Raw genomic sequence first — 21620 nt, 5'->3', positions numbered from 1 at the left:
TCCCAACATAACCTAATGCACAGGATTTTTAAAGTAGAGGAAAGAAGAGCCATATATACCTCCCTAAACTCCTTAGAGGAAGGGCAGGACAAAAATGTGGTGGATCCAGTGGCTGACAACAAGAAAAGCAAACAAAATCCCTGATGATGCAGCAGAAGGCAGAAAAGTTCTGTTTTGGTAGAAAATGGACCCAACTCACTGTTCTGGCCACAGTACTGATCTTAAAGAGTTTTTGCAAATACAGAAAAAGACAGAAAAATAAAAAGGACTTTATAGGGACAAGAGAAAAAGAAAGAGACCGAGAAAGAGAAATTAAGAGAAATTGAATGAGGCAGTGCCAAACCAGCTTGAGCACTTAGCAAAATAAATGCATGAAGCTAGCTGGAGTTCTGATGCAGACTGCTGCCACAAATCAATAGGCAGCATAAAATAGAAATTGAACCACCATAAATATTTAAAGGTACTCCGCTATAGCTTTAGATTGTACGGCGGAGTTGCTGAACAAAGCCTCTTTTAATATTCATGTGAAAACAAAGACTTATGGTTATGGCTGAGAGGACAAGCCGCGGTGCTGGATCTACAGACCTTGGGATGCTCTGGTGGGAGTTATTTACTCCTTTCTTGTTTGAAAGGGTCACCGTGAAACAAAGCACTTAGAAGGAAACCTTTTCTCACAGTTTTCACTTTTGGCAAGGTGTCTTAAGATGAGAGCCAGCTTGGTGTAGTGGTTAAAAGCAGGTGCACTCTAATCTGGAGAACCAGGTTTGGTTCCCCACTCTGCCACTTGAGCTGTGGAGGCTTATCTGGGGAGCCAGATTAGTTTGTGCACTCCCAACACATGCCAAGATGGGTGATCTTGGGCTAGTCACAGCTATTTGGAGCTCTCTCAGCCACATCCACCTCACAGGGTGTTTGGGGGGGGGAGGGAAAGGAGATTGAAAGCCCCTTTGAGTCTCCTTACAGGAGAGAAAGTGGGGATATAAATCCAATTCTTCTTCTTAACAGCTGACTGGAGAGGGAAGGCCGCATGGTATAGCTCAGTATCAGATTTTGGAACCTGGGCTGTGCAGAAAGAGCTCCTTCTGGTTGTTCCAGACTTCTAAAACCCTGATGCCATGGCTATCGCAGGAATGAATTGTTAAGTCCTTGTATGGCCACCAGTCTTTAGGGCTTGCCATTCATTTGTTATGTGTCAAGCTCGCCAGATGGTATGGTGTAATGGTTAGTGTCTGGTTGAGATCTGAGAGACCCAGGTACAAATGCTTGTGTTGCCCTGTTAGCCCAGGTACACTCGCAACCTAACCTACCTCACAGGGTTGTCGCGAGGAGAAGGGAATAAAGTTGCTTTAAGCTGCTTGGGATGAAAAGTGGGCTCTAAATGAGGTAAATAAAATTAATAATTGTCATCTGTCAAAGCTCTGTCAATCAAATTTAAAACCGGTTTTAAATTTGATCTAAAGTTCAAGAGAGATCAGGGAGTGAGAAGATGGGAACAGGAATGCTCAGTTGAAATGACTGAATATTAATTGAATGCTCAATATTAATGGTCCAGATGTTTTAGCCAACGTCCTTCCTTTCCTCGCTTCCTCTCAGACTGTCCCCCTACGATTTGGCGCCCTTTATCCTTATACGAGCCACCATAACCAGCTTCTCCTGAGGTAAACACGAAAGTCGAGTGGGAAACCCTGGAGAATCCCTGTATATAGAGCCCCGCGGAAGGATCCTTTCTCAATTGTTTTTCGTCTCTATAAGAAGATCCGCCGATATATTCTTACGCAGCCAGCCAGAAGCCCAAACAGCATCCTTAGGACGAAGCCGACAGAGAATTCCTTTCCCGAAGGCCAATTGGCTGCCATCCTGACAGCCGTCCCGCCTTCAGAGCATTTTCCTTTAATCGGATTGGTAGATTGGTGTTTCGTGATTGGCAAGGACCCGTTCGCTGTCCTCCCCCCTCCCTCGGTTGCAGGATGGACACGACCCAGGGGCCTATCAGCTCCAACGGCGGGGGAGGGCGAGGCGGATTCTTTTCCCATCTGATTGGACAACGGCGGCGGGGGCAGGGCTTTCTGCGGAGTGAGGCGGGGGGAGCTGTTCCATGTAGTCATCGGGTCAGTGTCGAGGCGGCGTCCGTGGCGGGCGCGTCGTCCCCGGTTGGGCTCTCCCTGCTGCGGCCGCCGCTCGGGCAGTCCGGGATGGGGCTGGGCGGTTCCCCCCCTGAAGCCTTCGTCGGGTCGTTATTTTTCCAGCAAAGCCGCTGAAAAAGGCCGGGTGGCTCCTCCCTTGACAAGCGCGTTGAGGTAAAAAGGGGAGGGGGGAGCCGAGTCATCATGGGGAGGGGGAGGGGAGTAGGCGGGGGTGGGGCTCTTCTTCATTGATACCCCCTCTCATTGTATTCCTCCATCCTCTTCGTTGGTCCATTCATCCCCCCTCCCCAAAAGTCAGTAGTGCATGAGACTTCCATCCTCCTCAAAGCAAGATTCTTTAATAGTAGATTAGATTATTTATTTACGGCCAATGGCCAATAATAACAAATAATATGGACCCCCGGCATAAAAAGGGATGAAATACAAATTATCCATATATCATTATAAAATTAACAAAAACGAGTGAATAAAATCGATTTTTGAAATCGTAACCGTTACATGTAACCACACACAGATCAAAATATAAAATTAATTTTAAAAAGGATGAATAAAACGGATTAAAAAGTTAAAATCGTAAAATTTGCAAATAACCATACACACATCATTCTAGAATTAATAAAAAATGAATAAAATGGATGAAAATTTACAAATAACCATACATGCAATTGTAAAATTAACTAAAAGGAAAGAATGAAATCGATTAAAATCTTGAAATCATAACAGTTGCAAATAACCACACATATGTAATCGTAAAATTGATTAAAACAAATGAATAAAATTGGTTAAAATTATGAAATTTACAGAGACAAAAGAATCTTTAATTAAAATATATATATACAGAGTCGGAAGGTGCGTGAATGATGCAGCAGTCTTGCTAAGCAATGAAAAATCTGGCTCTGATGAACATCTGAATGGAATTTCCATCTGCCCTGGATGTTGGTGTCTGCCTTTTAATGGAAGAAAAGAGGGTGAGAGAGAAGGGAAGATAATAAGTATTTTTCTAGAGTTAGAATGGTTATTGTTATTACAATGGGATATAATTTAAGGGCATTTTTAGGATGAGTGTACATCAGGTTCTGGAGTACAAATTAACTGTTTCGGTTGGGATAGTTGGAGGGTTGATAAGTATGTAGATCTGTTGCTGTGTCTAGGGAGAAATTCAATACATCTGTCAGTTTCTGGTACTGGCATTTTGTTATTTCAGCACAGCAAGTAAGTGGTTATATAAATTTAAAATGTATCCTGCTTCTCTCCAAAGGTCATAGTTTTGTTACTATTATTTGAGTTAGTGTGCTGAGATGTAATTTAATATGTATTTATTGTTAAGGCAGATGTATTGGCTGGATTAATTTCTTAATAATATTCATATGGCAATGCATAAGTTAGATACATCTGTTAGAATAGTGGAATAAAAAGGTTTATTTAAAACATTTGAAAAACTCTTATTCCCTCGCTTCCCAAATAAGGCCTTAAAGTGGCTCACAGAAATCAAATTAAAAACAATAAGTATAACCCAGTAAGGGTTTACTCCAGGGGTAACTCCTGGCTGTTGCCTCTTGGTAGTTGTACTTGAGGATAGATGAAGCTTATATTTTTGTTTTTCTGCCACAGTACTAACCGAGACAGCTTCTAGGGTTCTGTAATTAAAACATAATAATAATAAAGACTCGGACTGTGTATGATGATGGTGGGGTATAAAATAAATAAACAAATGTGTTATTAATGCTGTTAATCTGCCTTCCCTTCCCACACACCCCAATTGTCCCTGTCAGTGTATAAAATGTTAAGAGTGCTGATTGGAATTTAAAAATTAATAAGCTTTTAAATTATAGTTTATATATTATATAATATGTTCTTTGAAATGATTGTATTCCTTTGGTTGTTAGGTGCCCTATGCTTGGCTATAGTCAGAAAAGGGTGGGATATAAATCTAAAAAAATAAAAATACATTAGTTTTATGGTGACAGCCCAATTAAAACAAGCAGTCTATCACTATTGTCATTATTATTTATAGAGCACCTGAAATAATTTAGGAACAGTACAGAAATTAAAAACAAAATTGGAGTCTGATCTTATGAGAGACAAAATTCATTAGAAAATGAAGGAAACTGAATTGGGAAAAGCCTCAGTTAAGTCTGTGCGTCTTGGACTGTCACAAGGAGAAAGTTAGATGTATAAAGGAAGGGTGTTTTTAAACCTGTATCTAAACAATATGATAAATTAACACATTGTTACCCATACAGTACAGGTATTACTTACTTAGGAATAAACCTTACTGTGTTCACTTGGATTTAATTGCAAGTAAGTGCATACTGGGATGGCGTGTGTAGGGGTATGTGTGTGTCAAATTACTTGCATCCTTAAAATCCAAAATACTTGGGCCCCAAAGTGTTCACTGGATCAGAGTGAAGCTGGAATTGGCATGGATGGTGGAGTGGGAATCTCTGATGTGTAATTGGTGGAAGGGTGTGTGTGGGACTATGACGCACAGTTCATCTAACTAGTGAGATGCATGTTTATATAATCACATGTGCACTCACACGGCTCTGTCAAAACATGTATGAAAGATGTCTTTCGCACACACATTCATGGAATCTGTGTAGTTTTAAGAATTACAAAACGCACATATATGAATTTCTGGATAAGTGGTTAGCAGTGCTTGTTAAGATGACCAGACAGCTTAAATATTTGCAGTCTTAAAAAATGTATATGTGTGCGAATATAAATAATGTCTGTGTATTGGTCTCTCTTGCCCTCTCAAATATGTGCGTATTTATTTTGTGATACTTTCCCTGCAGTCTTTCCTCAGAATATTGTGGGAGTACACACCCCTCCCATAACCCGAGCTCTCCCAATGTTCTTTCCTTCTCCCCCTCAGTGAATTCCAGTGTAAGATTTCCCACATTTTCCCCCTTTCCTGTTCTTAATTTCCTTTTTTCAGGGGCCTGTTCTTGAGATCTCATGACAGTCTGATTTAAAATGCCTCCCAACTCATCCAACTTTGGGTCGTCTTTATCCTTTCTCACCTGTCCCCCCTTTTCCAACAAGGCAATCCTATTTGAGACTAACAAGCATTATAAGGAATTTCAGTGGTGTTTGCTATCCCAAAATCTGTTGGACATCTCACTGTACTTCTGGATTCTCCTGTAGCTTAGTATTGTAGTATCTTAGAGTAATTTCTTCCATTTCTAGAAATGTGGTCTCAAAGGAGTCTTTGTGTTTGTGCCGTAGCCTGATCTTTGTTTTAGACTTAAATTATTTGTTCAAAATTGTAAACTGCTGTGCACACACCCCTCCAATCTCTCTTTCTGAAGCTAATGATGTGACCTGGGCTTTGTTTGTTCTTATATTTTAAACAGGGAGGGGTTGCATGCTGAATTCTGCTATATTCTTCACTGTAATAAGTCCCCCCCCCCTTTCCACTGCAGTAGCTGGTTTAGAGTCTGTAGGGAGCTCTTTGTTTTGTTTCTACCGTTGCTTTTAGGACTCGCTTCAGTTGCCACTCTGTTTGTACAGGCTTTCCCCCTTTCCTCTGTATCCAGCTCGGCACAATTGCCAGGGGGCAGCCATATTGGAATGATCTTACACTCCTCTAGAAGCTTAGTCAGTGAATGGGGCAGAAGGCTGAAAATGGCCAGTGTGGAATTGGGGGTTTACTGCAAATACTTAAAAGTAACAGGGGGTGGGGGTGGGTGGGAGGGTCATGGCAGCATCTATTAACAGCTGTGCTTGCCTGCATTTTCACTTAATCGCCTCTGTGTATCCTTGGTCATGGTGAATTTTCTAGGGTGGGGTTCTTTGGCCTCACTGACTGTTTTGTCCCTTCTATCCTTATTCTGTTTTTAATTATTGTGCAATCCGTTATCTCTGGCTTAGTGGTATTTAAGTCTTACGCTGTTCTATCCCTTTTCTTTTTCCTTTTTCCTCCATCTTGTGGTACCATCTGCCAGTTAGCAGGGACTGTTCTGAATGTTTATTTCTAGCGCGATCTTTAGTTCATGCCATGGTCAGCACTTTAAAAATGAGGATGGCTGTAAGGTTTTTAAGCATTCCTCTCATTTCCTATGGCTGAAAATTTTCTTCCAAAATTTCTGCAGCACTGATGGTGAGGCGGATATCATTCAGATACTCAGTGTGGCTTCTTTAATCTATGCTTGAATATCTACCAGTCTGTGTTAATAAGATCAGGGGGAGGGCACATTTTCCAGTTTCTGCTCCCTTGTTAGAGTACAAGGCCCGGCCCTCTTGCTTGTGGGTGATGAGCCAGCTCTGACTGATTCTGTTGTCCTTTAGTGGTATTAGAGTGATTTGTGTTTCTGTGCCAGGGAGTCAGATTGTAATTAAAAAGGCAGCATGCCTACCGTCAGTATATCTGAGGGCACCTCGAATCCAGCTTTGGTTTCTTGTGAAAGTATCATTCTGACTTCACAAGTACAGTGTGTTAAGGAAACATCTAGAATAGACTGTGTAGAGCAAAAATATTTGCTTGCATGTACTTTGGATGACACTTGGATGATTCCAAGAACTGTGTTCCAAAATGAACTTAAAAATGTACCTAAAACATGCCCACCCGCTCCCAAACCCTCTCAGGTACAGGTGGACCGTGGAGGACAGGTTCAGAACAAGTCCAGTGGACTGGGATAGATGGCATCAGTCATTCAAATGCCCTGGCAAAAAAGAAGCTCTTAACCAGGCACTGAAAGGTATATAGCCGTGGTGGCGACCCTATAACACTCCAAATGTTCATGGACTACAATTCCCATCAGCCCCTGCCAGCATGGCCAGCTGATGGGAATTATAGTCCATGAACATCTAGAGTGCCATAGGTTCGCCACCACTGGTATATAGTGTTAGCGCCTGTTGGACTTCTAGTAGGAGGGCATTCCATAAAGTGGGGGCTATTACAGAGAAAGCCCTTCATGCAGCCCCCACCCCCCTCACCTCAGACGGGGAAGGGACTGCTACCAGACCCCCGTGACCTCAGGACCTGGGCTGGTCTGTATGGCAAAATGCACTCCCACAAGTAGTGTGGTCCCAGCCATTTAGGGTCTTATAGGTTATAACCAACACCTTAAATTGAGCCTGGTAGTGAACTGGGAGTCAGTGCAGATCCTTCAGTACTGGCGTAGTGTGCAATAGTTCAACTTGGAGGTTACCGAGGCTTGAACAACTGTGGCCAGGTCATTGCACAGCCCCTCCCTGCCACTCTGGCCTCCCATCTATCCATCTCCACTCTGCCTGACCAGCTGTGGAGGGCCGCAGAAGCTTTCTTTCCCCTGCTCATTTGCAGCACTTCTCTTCCAGTCTCTTGGTGGGTGTGTTCTCTGCAGTATACCCCCTGGAGGGTACTACGCTCTACTAATAGCAATCTGTTGGAGGTTCCTGACTCACAAAGTGTCCAGCTGTCCTCATCTAGGGCCAGGGCTTTCTGTCAAAATGAGACCAGGGCTCTGCAGGACTTGTCACAGTTCTGCAGGGCTTGCAAGACAGAGCTATTCCCCCAGACCTGTAGTTGAGGGCAGCATCAGGAGTTCATTGTCCATCCTGTCTGGACTCCCCCCTTCCTCCGCTCCCCTCCCTTTCCCCATTAATGGAACTGAAATGAAGAACCAAAGTATTGTTTGACCCTTGATGCCCAATCTTGATAGCTTTCAAATTATTTAGATTGTTTTAATTTTTTATATATTGTATTTATTATTTTATAATTGTATTTATGTAGGTTGTTAGCTGCTCTGAGCCCACCTGGCAGGGAGAGTGGGATATCAAATTGCATCATCATCATATATGACATCACATCTGGCTGCCACTATTGTTGTGCCCAGTCCCCTTCCAGGGGGGGTAGGAGGTTAGGGTTGGGTTGGGTTACTTGTTATTTGTTTTTGTTGTGTTAAATTATTTCAAGTTTTAATTATTATATTGTAATGGTATGTTTTAATGGTATTTTATCTATTGTACTTCCCAGAGCCCTTCAAGGGTGGGTGGTATAGTAAGTCTCACAAATAAATCATCATCTTTTTGGGGGGGATGTTAACCCCCCCTCCATTTTTAAACTTTTCAGATTTCTTTTGCAAACTGGGGAGGGTCTCTAAGTTTTATGAAACATCTCCCTGTGTAGCTGATTATAATGTAAGGAAGAATAGAAAATTATTCTGCGTGTAATAGCAGAAGCCCTGATCTGTTATGATGAAGATAGATTAATTCCTGGAAATGATGGTTTAAAAAAACATCTAATGCATTAGTACACTTGCTTCCTGGGAATGGAGATTATATTGTCTTGTTGGGAGAGGCCACTTAAGTACTCTCAGACCTCTGATTTAACATACTATTTATGATATTTCACAAGTATTCAGAGTATTCCCTCAAGTACTCTCCCAAGTTCTGTTCCAAGGAAACAGGATCAATAATGGAATACCACAGAAAGAAAAGTGTCAGAACATTAAAATTTAAATATTTTTGTTATTTGGATCTCTTGGAATATTGGAATTTTTGTATAGCTGTACCTGGCCAGAAGAGCCTGTGTGGATAAAGCTGGCTTACTTTCATCCAGGGCAGGGCGAGTTTCGACTGCGTATTCCAATCCTGCTTTAGTGGGAGCTTGGCAATATCAGCCATCCATGAATTGGTTTTGGTGGGTTTTCCGGGCTGTGTGGCCGTGGTCTGGAAAACCCACCAGAACCAGTTGAATCCAGATGTGAAAGCCTTCGACAATACATCCATTAATTGTTTGCCATTGCCTTCCTCTTTGTGGGCTGAGGGAGTTTGGAGAGAACTGTGATTGGCCCAAAGTCACCCAATCAGGCTTAATGTGGAGGAGAAGGGAATCAAACCTGGGTTCTCCAGTTTAGAGTCTGCTGCCCTTAAAACACGATACCACGCTGACTGTCAAGCATCTCTGGTTAGTGGTAAGTGAGATGGAACAGCGGCAATCCTTAAAATAAAGAAGTTTTATATGTCATAAGTATTGCTTCACAATTAAGACCTAGAAAAACTTTTCTAACTGAAAATCTATAGTATGGTTATTTTAAAAAATAGAATGGTAGAATTATAAATATTTATTTTTCTGACTGCCCCTTTACTATGCATCTTCAGATGGAGTGAATGTTTCTAACAAAAATCAGCTTGGACATTGGAGGCCTTTCCTCAGTCTTCCCTTCTGCCTTTGTGTGTATGGTTCTGTGTAGAGACGATGTTTTGTGGGTTCATAGGAATGCAGGCCAGTCATTAAGGCTAATTTATTTACAGAGTGAACTAAGGAAATCCCTGGGGCGGTGTAAGAGTCTTTGAGCTTGACACATGTACTAATAAAATGAACAAACAGCGTGAAGGCTGGCCTGCCTTTTAAGTCCTTTGAGTCACAGCACAAGTGATGTCAGTGATGCAAACTTCATTTCCCCCCCCCCCCTGGCTGGTGGGGTTGGGGATGAAGTCTTCTCTTTTTCAGAGGCTGTTCCTGGCTGGGGATTAGCTGGATAGGACGGTAACGCTTAGACTCTTTGGGGCTCCAAAACATTGACCATTGCATATGATATGTCAGATGAATTCAGACACTATCCTACCACGATCAGTATTTCGGGAATGTGTTTGAAAATAGTTGAAACGCTCTGTGTCTTGTTTTGTTGAAAAGGTAACACCAGAGGAAGAAAACTACAGAAGCCTGTAACATACAGTTTCTGAAGCGTGCACTGGAGGACCTCAAAATGTCAGGAGCTTCGGTCAAGGTGGCTGTCCGGGTCCGGCCCTTTAATTCCCGGGAAATTGGCAAAGAATCCAAGTGCATCATCCAGATGCAAGGCAACTCGACCAGTAAGTCCGACACAATCTTCTAATGCAGTTTCTCTCCTGCCTGTGACTCTCAATAATGTAATTACTGGCAAAGTGATGTCATTGAGAGTTATTCATTCAAGGGACTCCTTCCCTCTTGTTGGAAATCTTGTGACGCTTGTTTCCCCATAAAAGCAGAAGGCTGCATGTCTTGCCCATATGGATTTTGCTGACCTGCAGACTTCTTGAGAATGAGTTGAAAGCAGTCACATGGGATTTGGGGACTTCCATTGATACTCAAGTGGAATTCATTTTTCTGAAGAGGTTCAGAGGACTGCAGTCTTTACAGTTGGAAGGCTGCAGATTTTTAGATTGTGCAGGTTTTAGCTCTGGATTTTCTGTAGTTCTGTTTGTCAGTAATGATACGGTATGACAAATTTGACTGGCACTGGAGTGATTCATTGTTTGTCTTGGGTCCCTACTCCAGAGTAATGCCTTTTCTTTGTTGAATGTATCAGGCTCACTTGGACAAGACAGTTTGCATATGTGCTTGTAAATATCTTCCTTAGAAATCTAAAAGTCCATTTAGGGTATGATTAAAGCTAAGCAGATCTGGGTCTTAATGTTGTCTGGAACAAAGGTATTCTGGGAACTCCATGTATGCCACCAGTTTTCGTGATCGAAGAGAGGCAGGGTATAAATGAGTAATGAAGGAGAAGGGTGACATTTTATACTCTGCAGGATCTGTTGAAATAATTAGGTTTTAATATTTCCCAGAAAATTAGAAATATGGACCAGCCTGTCCAATAAAGGCATCTCAGCAGTTGTTTGCATGTTATGTGGTGTTGCCATTCATTGTGAAGGACAAATAGCCATAAAGAACTGGAGACTCATGGTGACATTTGGCCAGGAAAGGAAGTTGCCTCTTCTGGCAAATATGCTTTGATTTTAAAAATTGGAAGCAGGCCAGAATTGTGGCTTTTCTTTATGCTCTCTAAAAGAGATCATTGCACCTAGAATTCTTGCTTTTTAAAAATTCTTTAAAATGGATTTTATGTTCCATGAAACAACTGGTTAATTGTTAGGATGCCTATTGGCTGTGCTTTCTACAATGCATGTAATTCTATGAGTCCTTTCTTATTTTTCTTTTAAAAAAATGAAATCCTGCAGTCCAGCTGAGAAGTCACATGTGCTGACTGCATTAAGAAGCTGATAGATTGGCAGTGAGCCTAGACTGCTCACATGGTCTTAGGGCTGATTGCAGATGTTAACATTTGAAAGTTGCTTCTATTAAAAATCTAGAAATGTGGGCTGAAAGGCAGAAAGCTGGCTGAGGGATTGCAGAATTGTCTTTGGAGCTCAGTATGTTCAAAGATGACCAAGTTGTTCAAAGTACTGTGCTAGCTCTTGAACTGTCTCAAAGGCTAGAAGGGACACATGCAGTCCTAGGGAAGATCCTTATGGACAAGTGGCTGTTGATGAGGCAGCCATAACCTACAGTAATACAGTATGTTCCCAGAGTGACAGGTTTCCCAAGTTCTTGATGTATTAATGTGATTCCTTTGGGCATTGCTAGTTTCAGCAATGCTTTGTGTGGTCTTGGCAGATGAAGAGAGAGGTGATTGACTCATGTGAATATTATTTTCATAGATTTCTTGAACAGCATAGCAGCAATCAAAGCATCTAATGGGGCTTTTCTCTTCTGCATTAGTGAACTGGTGGGGGTGGGGGGAGAAGAGGAGGGTGGCCTGGAGATGGTTTACAACTCTCAGAGTGTTAGATGGACAAATCCACAAGGTGAATGAACATGAGCACAAAAGCTTGCTGGTGGAACTTGAAACTTGTATAAAAGGAGACTCACCAAGACTCAGAACTAATAGTCAAGCTGGAAGGAATACAAAATCTAATAAATAAATAAATAGATAGATAGATAGATAGATAGATAGATAGATAGATAGATAGATAGATAGATAGATAGATAGATAGATAGATAGATAGATAGATAGATAGATAGATAGATAGATAGATAGATAGATAGATAGATAGATAAATAAATAAAAGGAGGGATTGTGCAACCTTCTTTCTGATTTGGATAAGTTGTGTTTTGGAAGCTATGGAACACAGAGGACAGACTATTGGAGGCCACCTCCATGTGTTGTGGCTTTCTCTTTGTTGCTGGAACCATTTCCTGATTTCACAAAGACCTTCTCCATCATCGTGTCAGTCTCACACAACTGGGTAGCGTTTTCTGCATCTTTCTTCTGAGTTGGCTTCTTCGGCACCAGAATGGCTGAGGCCTGGTCCAATAGCAAGCAAACTTGGTTATAGGTTAATAGTGCCGGAATTAAAGTCTGGGGCCATAGGAAGAAAAGTTTGAACTGAGCATGGGGGAGTCTTGATACTCAAGTATCATCTGTCCATCTCATCCTGTATTTGCAGGACTTTCAACCCACAGTGCGTAGACATTTGCCAGACAACGTATGAACTACATTCTCCTTGCTTCATCTTCTCTCATATGTTGAGGGGTATGATTTAAAAAGAAACAGAGGACCTGTATTTGCTCCTTAATATTCCCATGTGATTGTCACCACAGTTCCACCATAGAGAGGATTACTTCCTCCTCTGGAAAGCACAACAGAAAATAATATATTTTCATGGCCACATTCTAGTGACTCAGCTGTTGGCTCTTTGTTTCTCTGTGCTAATAACCGGAGCCAGTTTGGAGGGAATGTTGTTCAACCATGTGGCTGCAGCTGGTAACGTTCCATTGGTGCTCCACACCCAAGCTTGTGTTTTTTCCGGCCAGCATCTGAAATTGTTTTCAGCATTTGGAGATTCTACTTATATCTTTCAGTGGGATAGGGTATAGTAGGTGTCATGAACTCTGGCAAGGCTGAAGGAAACATTTAATTTGGAGTCCCAATTTTTTTTTCATAGAACTTGTACTTGGTCAGGCTTGTAAATAGTCTCTTGCCCATGGCGAGCACAAACTGTCCTCAGACTACAACCCTGGTTTTATTGCGAATTTTCACAGATCCCCAGTGACCTCTCCTCTTCCCTCACCAATTCAAACATGCACCTTTCCAAAGTGTGCGTGGCAAACCATGTATGCCTCATGGAGGTTCCATCCTCAAAACAATAAAGTGCAGTCAATAAAGGTTACACCGTAATTGCAAGAAAAAACATTTGTGACCTCCAAGGGTAGGCCCCAGGGGTAGCTTCCCCAAATGAAGCTTCCCTTTCCCTCTGATCTGCCCTAGCTGTCAAGGTACACATATCAACCAAGACAAGACGTGAAGCACTGATTCTGAAGCAGTTCACTTGTGGGATTAACTGACTTCTCCTGCCTGTCCAGAAGGGCTCCAGGGAGAAAGCAGCAGCTGCCATCTGAAACTTCTCCATGCAGTTTTGCTGACCTTGACCCTTGGCAACATTAAAAAAAAAGACTTCTGGGAGCTTTCATTTTACCAGCAGCTGAGAATCGAGACCTGGCCAGGAAGGAAGAGACTTTCAATTAAGCAGCACACAGGACTAACATGAGCATGCACACATTTGTTAGCAGAGAAGAAAATTCAGGCTGTTTTACTTGGGATTCCTTAATTGAGATTTTAAACTGTGGTCTTCTATGTATTTTGTTATCACTGTGATTTTAATTACATTGAAAGCCAACTTAAGTTCTGCAGATAAGAAAGGCGACTAATGAATGTTTTAAAATGGACACTTCAAAACTGTTGTGCAGTTTCAGATCGGGAAGGGATTTACACCAACAAATCAAGAGTCTAATTATTTCTCTCAAGGTGACGAGTCATTAGTGGAGATTTCACGACAATAGATGGTGGGTTAGCCTCCCACAATCTTGCTCCTTCGGTTTCTAGTTCTTCCCACCAACAGTTCTTTGAGGAGCTAAGCATACAAACCCCCCCCCCCCATTTCTTCTCTGTTTTTAAAGTGATACTAGCTCCTTGAAGAGAGATAAGATAACTGCAATTACAGCACAATGAAGGCTTTGGTCATGTGCTGTACAGAAGAGAGAAAGCACAATCCGGTGTACAGGTGCAATTTGTTTCCCAGACACCTGTCAAGCAGTAACTGCATCCTTCTGCACTTAGTGGCAAGCTGCATTGCTGAAGCAACGGTAGCCTGCTTATGCAATGACTGCGCGGCTGGGGGTGTGGGGAGAATTTGCATAGTTTCCACACAGGAGTTTGCATAATTTCCAAGCTTGCTCCCAGTATTTCTGATAGTTGATGCAAGTACCAGCTATTGATGCTTGCCTTTTATGCCGTCTTAATAGAATTTCTTTTCACAGACATAACTATCACAGTCAGCATGGAGCAGGCTTGATCAAATACCCACAACATTCAGTGAAATTCCAAATACTATGGCACACATTTGCTTATATGATGATGATGATGATGATGATGATGATGATGATGATGATGATGATGATGATGATGATTATCATTTATTGTACTTAATATACTGTCCCATCCCATATTGCACTTAATATACCGCCCCATCCCATTTGCGGCATCTGAGACTCAAACTCTCTCCCCCCACCCTGGAGGGGACCGACAGTATGTCAGTTAGATAGTATGTGGGGGCTTCTATAAAGGGGGCACACATCAGCAGCCAGCCTCCCCAAAGGCCCGGTGGAACAGCTCAGTTTTACAGGCCCTGCAGAACTCACCAAGGTCCCACAGGGCCCTAATAGATGGAGGAAGAGCGTTCCACCCAGCAGGGGCCAGGGCCGTAAAAACCCTGGCCCAGGTAGAGGCCAGCCGCATCATGAAGGGACCATAGAGGCTCCTACCACAGGATAGTTCGTTAACTAAGGTCTCGCAGTACTTTTTTGTGCCTTGATATACAACTGATGCCTTTCACAGTCTTGCAAATAAACCCATAAGCCCTAGAAATAATTATACTACCGGTAAGTCCATGTGAATACTTGCCCTGACCTCGATAGCCTACGCTAGCCTGATTTCATCAATCTCAAAAGATTAACAGGGTTTGACCCTGGCAAGTATTTGTGTGGGAGACCTCCAAGGAATACCAGGGTGTTGATATGGAGGCAAGGAATGGTAAACCACCTCTGAATGTTCCTTGCCTTGAAAACCCCACCAGAGGTCACCATAAGTCAGACATGAGTTAATGGGAGGGAAAGTGTATCCTTACTTCAGGGGCATCAAATGAGAAAGTAAAAGCAACAAGCAACCCTCCATCTCATTGCCTGGAAACTGCTGTACCAGCTTTTATGTGGGTGTTCTCATCCTTCATATTAGGCTAGCAATAATGGGAATGGGAAAAGGGGACTTTTCATCAGTATGACAGCTGGAGGAAAAGGTGTCCCGAGTACAGGCTAAAAGGAGGGAATTCAGTTTGTTAAGCATCTATTAGGGAATGTCCTTGTTTCACTTCTATATATGATGATGATCACCTTGTGAACGTTGGCATTTTTTTTTTACAGAGCTGGGTAAAAACACAATAGTTTAAGCAAATATGTTTTTATAGTGTACAGGGAACTATTCTTTACGTATAGTAATGTTGATAGAGAGTAGGCGATTTTGTCTTGAATCACAGTGTGATCTAAATAATAAATGACTGATTCTCGCACTTAGAAATCCTTCTTTAAAAGTGTGGGCTGAGACAGCGCAGCCTTCAAACTGACTCCTTTAATATGATGTGGTTTTCCTTTGTGTATCTCAAAATGTGATACTGCATTCTTACTTTACCTTCCTAAACCCACTTTAAGTGGAAGTCCTTGCCATTTAGGAGCTTGTATAAATCTTGCATGCTATTCCACAGTGGGTGGGATGTGGCTACAGGTGGCATTTCTGTTTTTTTTTTTAATTTTGCTTTTATATGGAAAACATGTACAAAACGGCCCAAGTGATTGACATTTTACCCAAACAGTATATGTGCAGGGGCCAAACAGAGACATGGCCATGGCTGTGGTAATTTAGCACAGCTCAGGCACTGCAAATGTTGTCCTTTGGAAAAGCCAGCTGTGTAGTAGGTATTTATAGCGACTGGCTCTGCAAGAGCAGCTGAGGATGAGAGCGTCAGCTTCTGTGCTGAGAATCTGACTGGCTTTTCTCCTTTGCTGTGTTGTTCCCTCCCCCACCTTGTTCTCCTGGTACAGATCTTGAATTCTTAAAGCCCAGGAGTAAATCCTGCTGAATTCCAGTCTGTCGTTCTTTAGGGTGTATGCTAAGCTTTCTTTATTTCAAGTAACTTGAAAAATGCATCTGGAAATGGAAAGCAAGTGCAGTTCTACAGCTGGGAAGCATCCATTTATCTGCATTTGTTCTGGTGTAATATGAACTCTGCCTTCAGATTATTTTAATCAGATTCTTGTAAAGTAGCTAAGACTTGCTATAGTCATATATTTGTGTGGGGGGTGGGGTGTAACCTCTTCCTTCTATTCCCAGTAAACTGCATATTCATGGATGGATTTTTTTTCTTTTGACACTCCTATTATTTTTCCTTACCTCTGTTTAACTCCTACACAAACATAACAAATGTTGTTCAGAAGCATGGGAGAAGGGACAATGGAGGTCTTGTATTTTTCCCTTTGTCAGATACAAAGATGGATCTGTGACACTGGTGTCCATAGCCCACCTATTCCATGAACTCACTGTGTGACCTTGGGCACATTTCCTCCAGCCTCCATTTCCCATTTGTAAAATAACAAGAACTATGTTCACTTCTTGGATTTGTTGTGATGCTGAATCCTGTTTTTCTTTTTTAAAAATCTGCATTGCATTTTGGCACGGAACTGATTTTTTCTTTTTCCTGATGGCGCACCCATGGAGACCCATCTTCAGCATTGTCTGGCTTGTCATCTTTCTTACCAGCTTCCAGGTGATTTGTGGGCAGGGGGCATTGGAGGCATCTCAAATTGGCATATTCATTGGTCTTTCCTGCCTATAATCTTCTGAATGTTACTCTGTCCACTAAAGTGGTGTTGCAGATACATCCATGTGAAATCCCACATTTAAATGGGAACTGCTTTGTGGGCCATCTCATTATAGGACTGGTCATATTCTAATGAGCCATATGCTGAACCTAATAGTGAATAGGTTGCCTGGATTTATAAAACAATCACCCAAAACCCTTGTCAGATGCTTTTGTGCTAACTGACCATAGCTTGTATCTCCTTTGTTGTTTTAGGAAATAGACATGCTTGTATTACTGTCAATTTTGGTAGTGGTAGTAATCTAACATTCTCTTGACTGGGGCTTATAACAACAGAGTTGAGAAAATTAAAGACACTTTACTTTTCCTTAATAACTTTTGGTGGCAAATGTGGGATGAAGATACTCTGGGGAGTCTGATATTTGTTTGAAGTCTTTGCAAACAGTTCTTTTTGAGCAAGTCAGCAGTGTATCCATTTGACACAATGAGAGCATTGTCTTTAGTACAAATGACGGGAGTGAGTCTTTCTGAAGAGGGACTGGAATCTATATGGGACTGCAGAGACCCGTAGTTTGCCAAACCACGCCGACAAAGGAAGCATTCTAAATACTACTGCAGCCCTTCCTTTTCATCATAGAATTGGTGAATTCTTTTCTGCACACTTTGAACAAATAAGAAAGGTACACATTCTTTGGGAGGAGCTGAGTTCCAATTCAAATTGGCAGTCTGTGTTGAGTTTAAAAAAAAGTGCCCCCAAATCAAGGTTGAATCTGTGCAACTGCCAGTCGCCATGATTAAAAATTTAATCCAAACACTGCATAATTTAGTGATTGAAAATGGCATTGTGTACTTCTTGCCCTTTGAGTATTGTTTACTGAGTATTGTTGGGAAACAGATTCAGGAAAGGCACATACTTGGGCGTTTAGATTATTTAAAGGTTTTCCTTTTCAGGCAGTGGTCTGTGTATGACTGTGTTGTACCTGCTTGTTTCCAGACCACATTAGAAGAAGAGATTGGACAGGAGTATTGAAGGGTATTTGAGAGAGGAAATGAACACATCCTGCCCTGGAGTGTTTTCTGATCTCTACCTATTATTATAGGGTTTTGATCATGATTGCTAAAAAAAAAAGTGCAATCTCTGTGCTTTCTCCCGGAGTTGTTATGTCTGGAGTAGTTACTGGAGAGACTTTGTATTCTTTTTCTCCCTCTCTACGCTCCACGGCATTTTGTGAAGAGGAGAAGAGATAATAGCACTCCCATCTGTTCAACTTTGAATATGTGTTCCTGCATGGCAGGGGGTTGGACTTGATGGCCCTTGTGGTCTCTTCCAACTCTATGATTCTGTCTCTGCTCCACGTGTTCTTTGCTGACCCCCAAAGCCTTCTCCACAAAGACACCCTCTACAGTCTCCTCTTTGCTATCTAGGACAGAAGGCATTATCTCACTGATAACTGGCTGTGATCCTCATGGAAAGAAGAAGAATCCAGAATTTATTTTATTGAATTTGAATCTGAGATGCGTGATGCTATGAAATCACCAGAGGTATAAGGTAGAGAAATTTCCAGTCCCAATTTTTTCTATAAAAATGTTTCTAGAAAACGTACATAGTCACTGAGAGTCTCCCCATGCCTAGGGGGTTGAGTGGTAGAAGCTGATACTGTTAAGCTCAGGATTGGAGTTATGGGCTATGTTTTATGGGTTTTTTAAAATTTCTACCCTTCACCCTCTCCCCACAGGGAACTTGGGGTGGCTTACGACATTTAAAAATACAATAAATACAAATACACTACAAATATAAATAAATGCAACAAACAGAACAATAACACCAATTAAAACTTTGACTTAGCAGCAAAATTTTCAAGGTCATGCCCTCATTTTCCCTCTTTGCCCCACAGAACTGGATTTCATAGATCTTGGTTAAAGGGCTTAATATTCTAGTCTAGGCTTTAAAGATGCTGTAACCATTGCCATCTTTATCATAATGAAGATCAGATACTACGTTGATTTTTGCCACTAATTTTCTCTCTAGTATCACCTATAGTTCCTGTTCTTCGACATCCTAGGAAGCCATAGCAAGTTCTGCTGAAAGTTCTTCAATGTGGAGAAAATTAAACTTGAAACTCTAAGAGTTGGGACGTATAGCAGCCACATCTGAGAGTTACCATCCTTTGTTACCAGGTTGAATATGCTGTCGTACTTTCTTTTTTTTTCCTTTCTGAGATTTTCTCCTGTACATCTAATAAATTCTATGGCCGGCAGTTGGCTTTTCTGGCAAGGCTGGGTGACAGTTGTGTGCACATTGGATAGGGAAGAAAAATGGTTGCAGTAACAGTGGAAACCTGTTTTGTACAACATTTAGGAATGGTAAGTGCAAATATTACCAAGGGGCACCTATAAGTAATAAATGTTGTGTTAAATGGCTGCATAAAGACAGGCTCTAGTAAACTGAAAGCCCCTAGTAAAGCGGTTGATTTCTCCGAAGCAGGTGGCTGGGGTTATTGCCGATGTTCAAAGTTGCTGTTAGTGCCACAGTGATGGAAATTAATTATAGACCCAACACAAAAGCTTTCTAGTGTTGGTTTGCAAACAGAATAGTTAATTGCTACTTTGGGTCTTTGGAAATATCGGATAAACAAGTGTATTCTTTTTAAAATGTAAGCCCTGTTGTGATTGCCTCCCTTACTGTCTCTCTCCTTTCGTGGGGAATGTGTAATTAAATTATTAGTCCAGAGCACCATTCATCCAAACTATTAAAAAAGAGGGGGTTAGGAAAAAGAAAACAGTATAGCTGCACAATGAAGTCCTACATCATGGGTCTGTAATGGGGTTCTACAAAGGGATCAACTGGAGCCATATTGGTCAGTTTTCTGTGTGAAGCCCTTTACAATGTGGGAAGGGGATCCAGAAGCTGACCCTTGGCCTGTAGGGACCTTTGTGGTGGCTGCTGTTGCCCCAGCCTTGACCACCATGGCCCAATATCATAAAAGCTACAGCGTGGACAGTTATCACGAATGGTGTTGGGTTATGGCCACAGGTGGGGGAAACAGGCTAGTGGGAAAGCGTTGCTGGTTTGCTATCTGTTGAAAAATAAGAGTTCTAAAGCTATCAAATTGCACATCTTACCTTGTTCTATGTTAAATACGGTGTACGGTTTTTAAAAATTGGCTTCTTTGTGTGTTCTTTTTTCCGTTCATACATCTGGATAAATTGTAACACTCTACAGGAGATACCGGCAAGTACATAAGCAGAGATAGGCCAACCGTAGTTTACTGTTTATGTTTTTTGTAACTTTTCTCTTTTCTTACAAAAGTTAGGTCACAGTTAGCACACCCCCCTCCCATTTATCTTACAGATGTCCACAAAGCTTTATATCAAGTCCTATTTTCACACCTTCCCTTTCCCTCCCCCACTGCCCATCACCTGCCTGATCCCTGTTCATCCTCTTAGCCAGAGCTATGTGGCACATTCCCTCTTTAGCCTTCAGCTGGTTATCGCTTAGCCATTTTGCACGGTAAACATGGACAGAGGCTGTGCGATAAAGATCTTTCCCTGCCTGACGTGCTGGAGAGCTGCTGCCCATGAAATTAGACCATATGGAGTTGAATGGACTGATCGTCTGATTCAGTCTAAGTCACAAAACTCTCACGTTACAGCTTTCAATGTTATCTAGAGCAGAGATTTTGGGAGGCGCAAGCTCTCCTGAGTAGTTTGTTCAGTTAAATAGCCAGACATTGAATGAATTCTGTTAGTGATTCTTTTGAATTGCTGCAAACTGACTGTGGCTTACATGGATTTGCATGTTTACTGTACCGTTGTTGTTTTTTAAAGCCCATTGAGTTTTTCCGGGGCTATCCAGGAAATCAAAGGATGGCTGTCTTGAAAACCATCTCAGTGTGTAGTAAGAGTGAATCTGCGTTTAGCTGTGCATTCTCAATGAAATGAGACTAGCTTGTTGCATAGAAATGGCAAGCTGAGGATAATTGTTTCCAAGGTTCTTAGTAGGTTTAGGGATGAGTCAAGTAGCCGCTTTAATAAGCATTCCTATTTATATAACCATACACATCAAGATACGCCATAACCCCTTTAGAGGACTTTTTATTAGCACTGCGTGATGCTACATTTTCCCAGGCTAAAGACTAGGTCACAGCAATTCTGTCCAAACCCCTTTGGGTGAATCTGGGCCATTTGCACCTTCTTAGCTAACTATCTCAAAATTGGTGTAAGGATAAAACTTCGAAAGGATCCCTCACCTCCTTGGAGAAATGGTGGGATAAAAATTAGATTGATTGTAGGCCTTACAGGAAAATCCACTGCCAGCTTGGAAGGATGAATTGATCTTGCCTGTTTGTTTATTTATTGGATTTGTGTCCCGCCCTATCCCCGCAGGGTGGGTCACAATATAGGGTGGGTCACAATATAGAATCAATTGCACAGTCAGTAAAATCGTTACCATAAAAACAAATCCAACATCAAACAATAAAAAAGTACAAATAAAACATTAAAAACAACATTCAGTGTAAAAGGTCAATTGATGGCAAAAGACTGATGGCAAAGCTAACAAATAATAAGTAATCATCACCATTCACCCTCTTCCTGTCCCTCCCCCACCCCCCCCAATAAATACAGTGGAATCTCAGTTTTCATTGCCTTCAGTTTTCATCGGTTTCGGTTTTCATCGATTTTTTCAGTGAAAAATTTGTCTTGGTTTTCATCGATTTGTCTCAGTTTTCATCGATTTGCGGTAACGTGCAAGGATTTATGGAGAAAAATCACCCGGACAAAGCTGTTGCGGGCCAT

The 21620-nt window shown here is 41.8% G+C and overlaps 1 protein-coding gene across 13 annotated transcripts in view; it reads left to right on the top strand.

Moving 5' to 3' along the window:
- Positions 1 to 2083: 2083 nt before the first annotated feature.
- KIF1B (kinesin family member 1B) overlaps positions 2084 to 21620 on the top strand; it is a 109621-nt gene continuing 90084 nt past the window's right edge. For 10 of the 13 annotated variants that reach the window (XM_048518703.1, XM_048518697.1, XM_048518705.1 and 7 more), the window contains exons 1-2: positions 2084 to 2297; positions 9769 to 9947. In XM_048518703.1, the coding sequence (XP_048374660.1) occupies positions 9842 to 9947 (106 nt within the window). In that variant the 5' untranslated portion in view covers positions 2084 to 2297; positions 9769 to 9841. The remainder of the gene's footprint in view (positions 2298 to 9768; positions 9948 to 21620) is intronic. The other 3 variants (XM_048518706.1, XM_048518709.1, XM_048518708.1) reach the window with 2 other exon arrangements.

This window comes from Sphaerodactylus townsendi, linkage group LG16, assembly GCF_021028975.2.
Source record: "Sphaerodactylus townsendi isolate TG3544 linkage group LG16, MPM_Stown_v2.3, whole genome shotgun sequence".
NCBI classification, from domain to species: domain Eukaryota; kingdom Metazoa; phylum Chordata; class Lepidosauria; order Squamata; family Sphaerodactylidae; genus Sphaerodactylus; species Sphaerodactylus townsendi.
The sequence above is the reverse complement of the archived record's forward strand: the minus strand, read 5'-3'. Positions and strand labels throughout refer to the sequence as shown.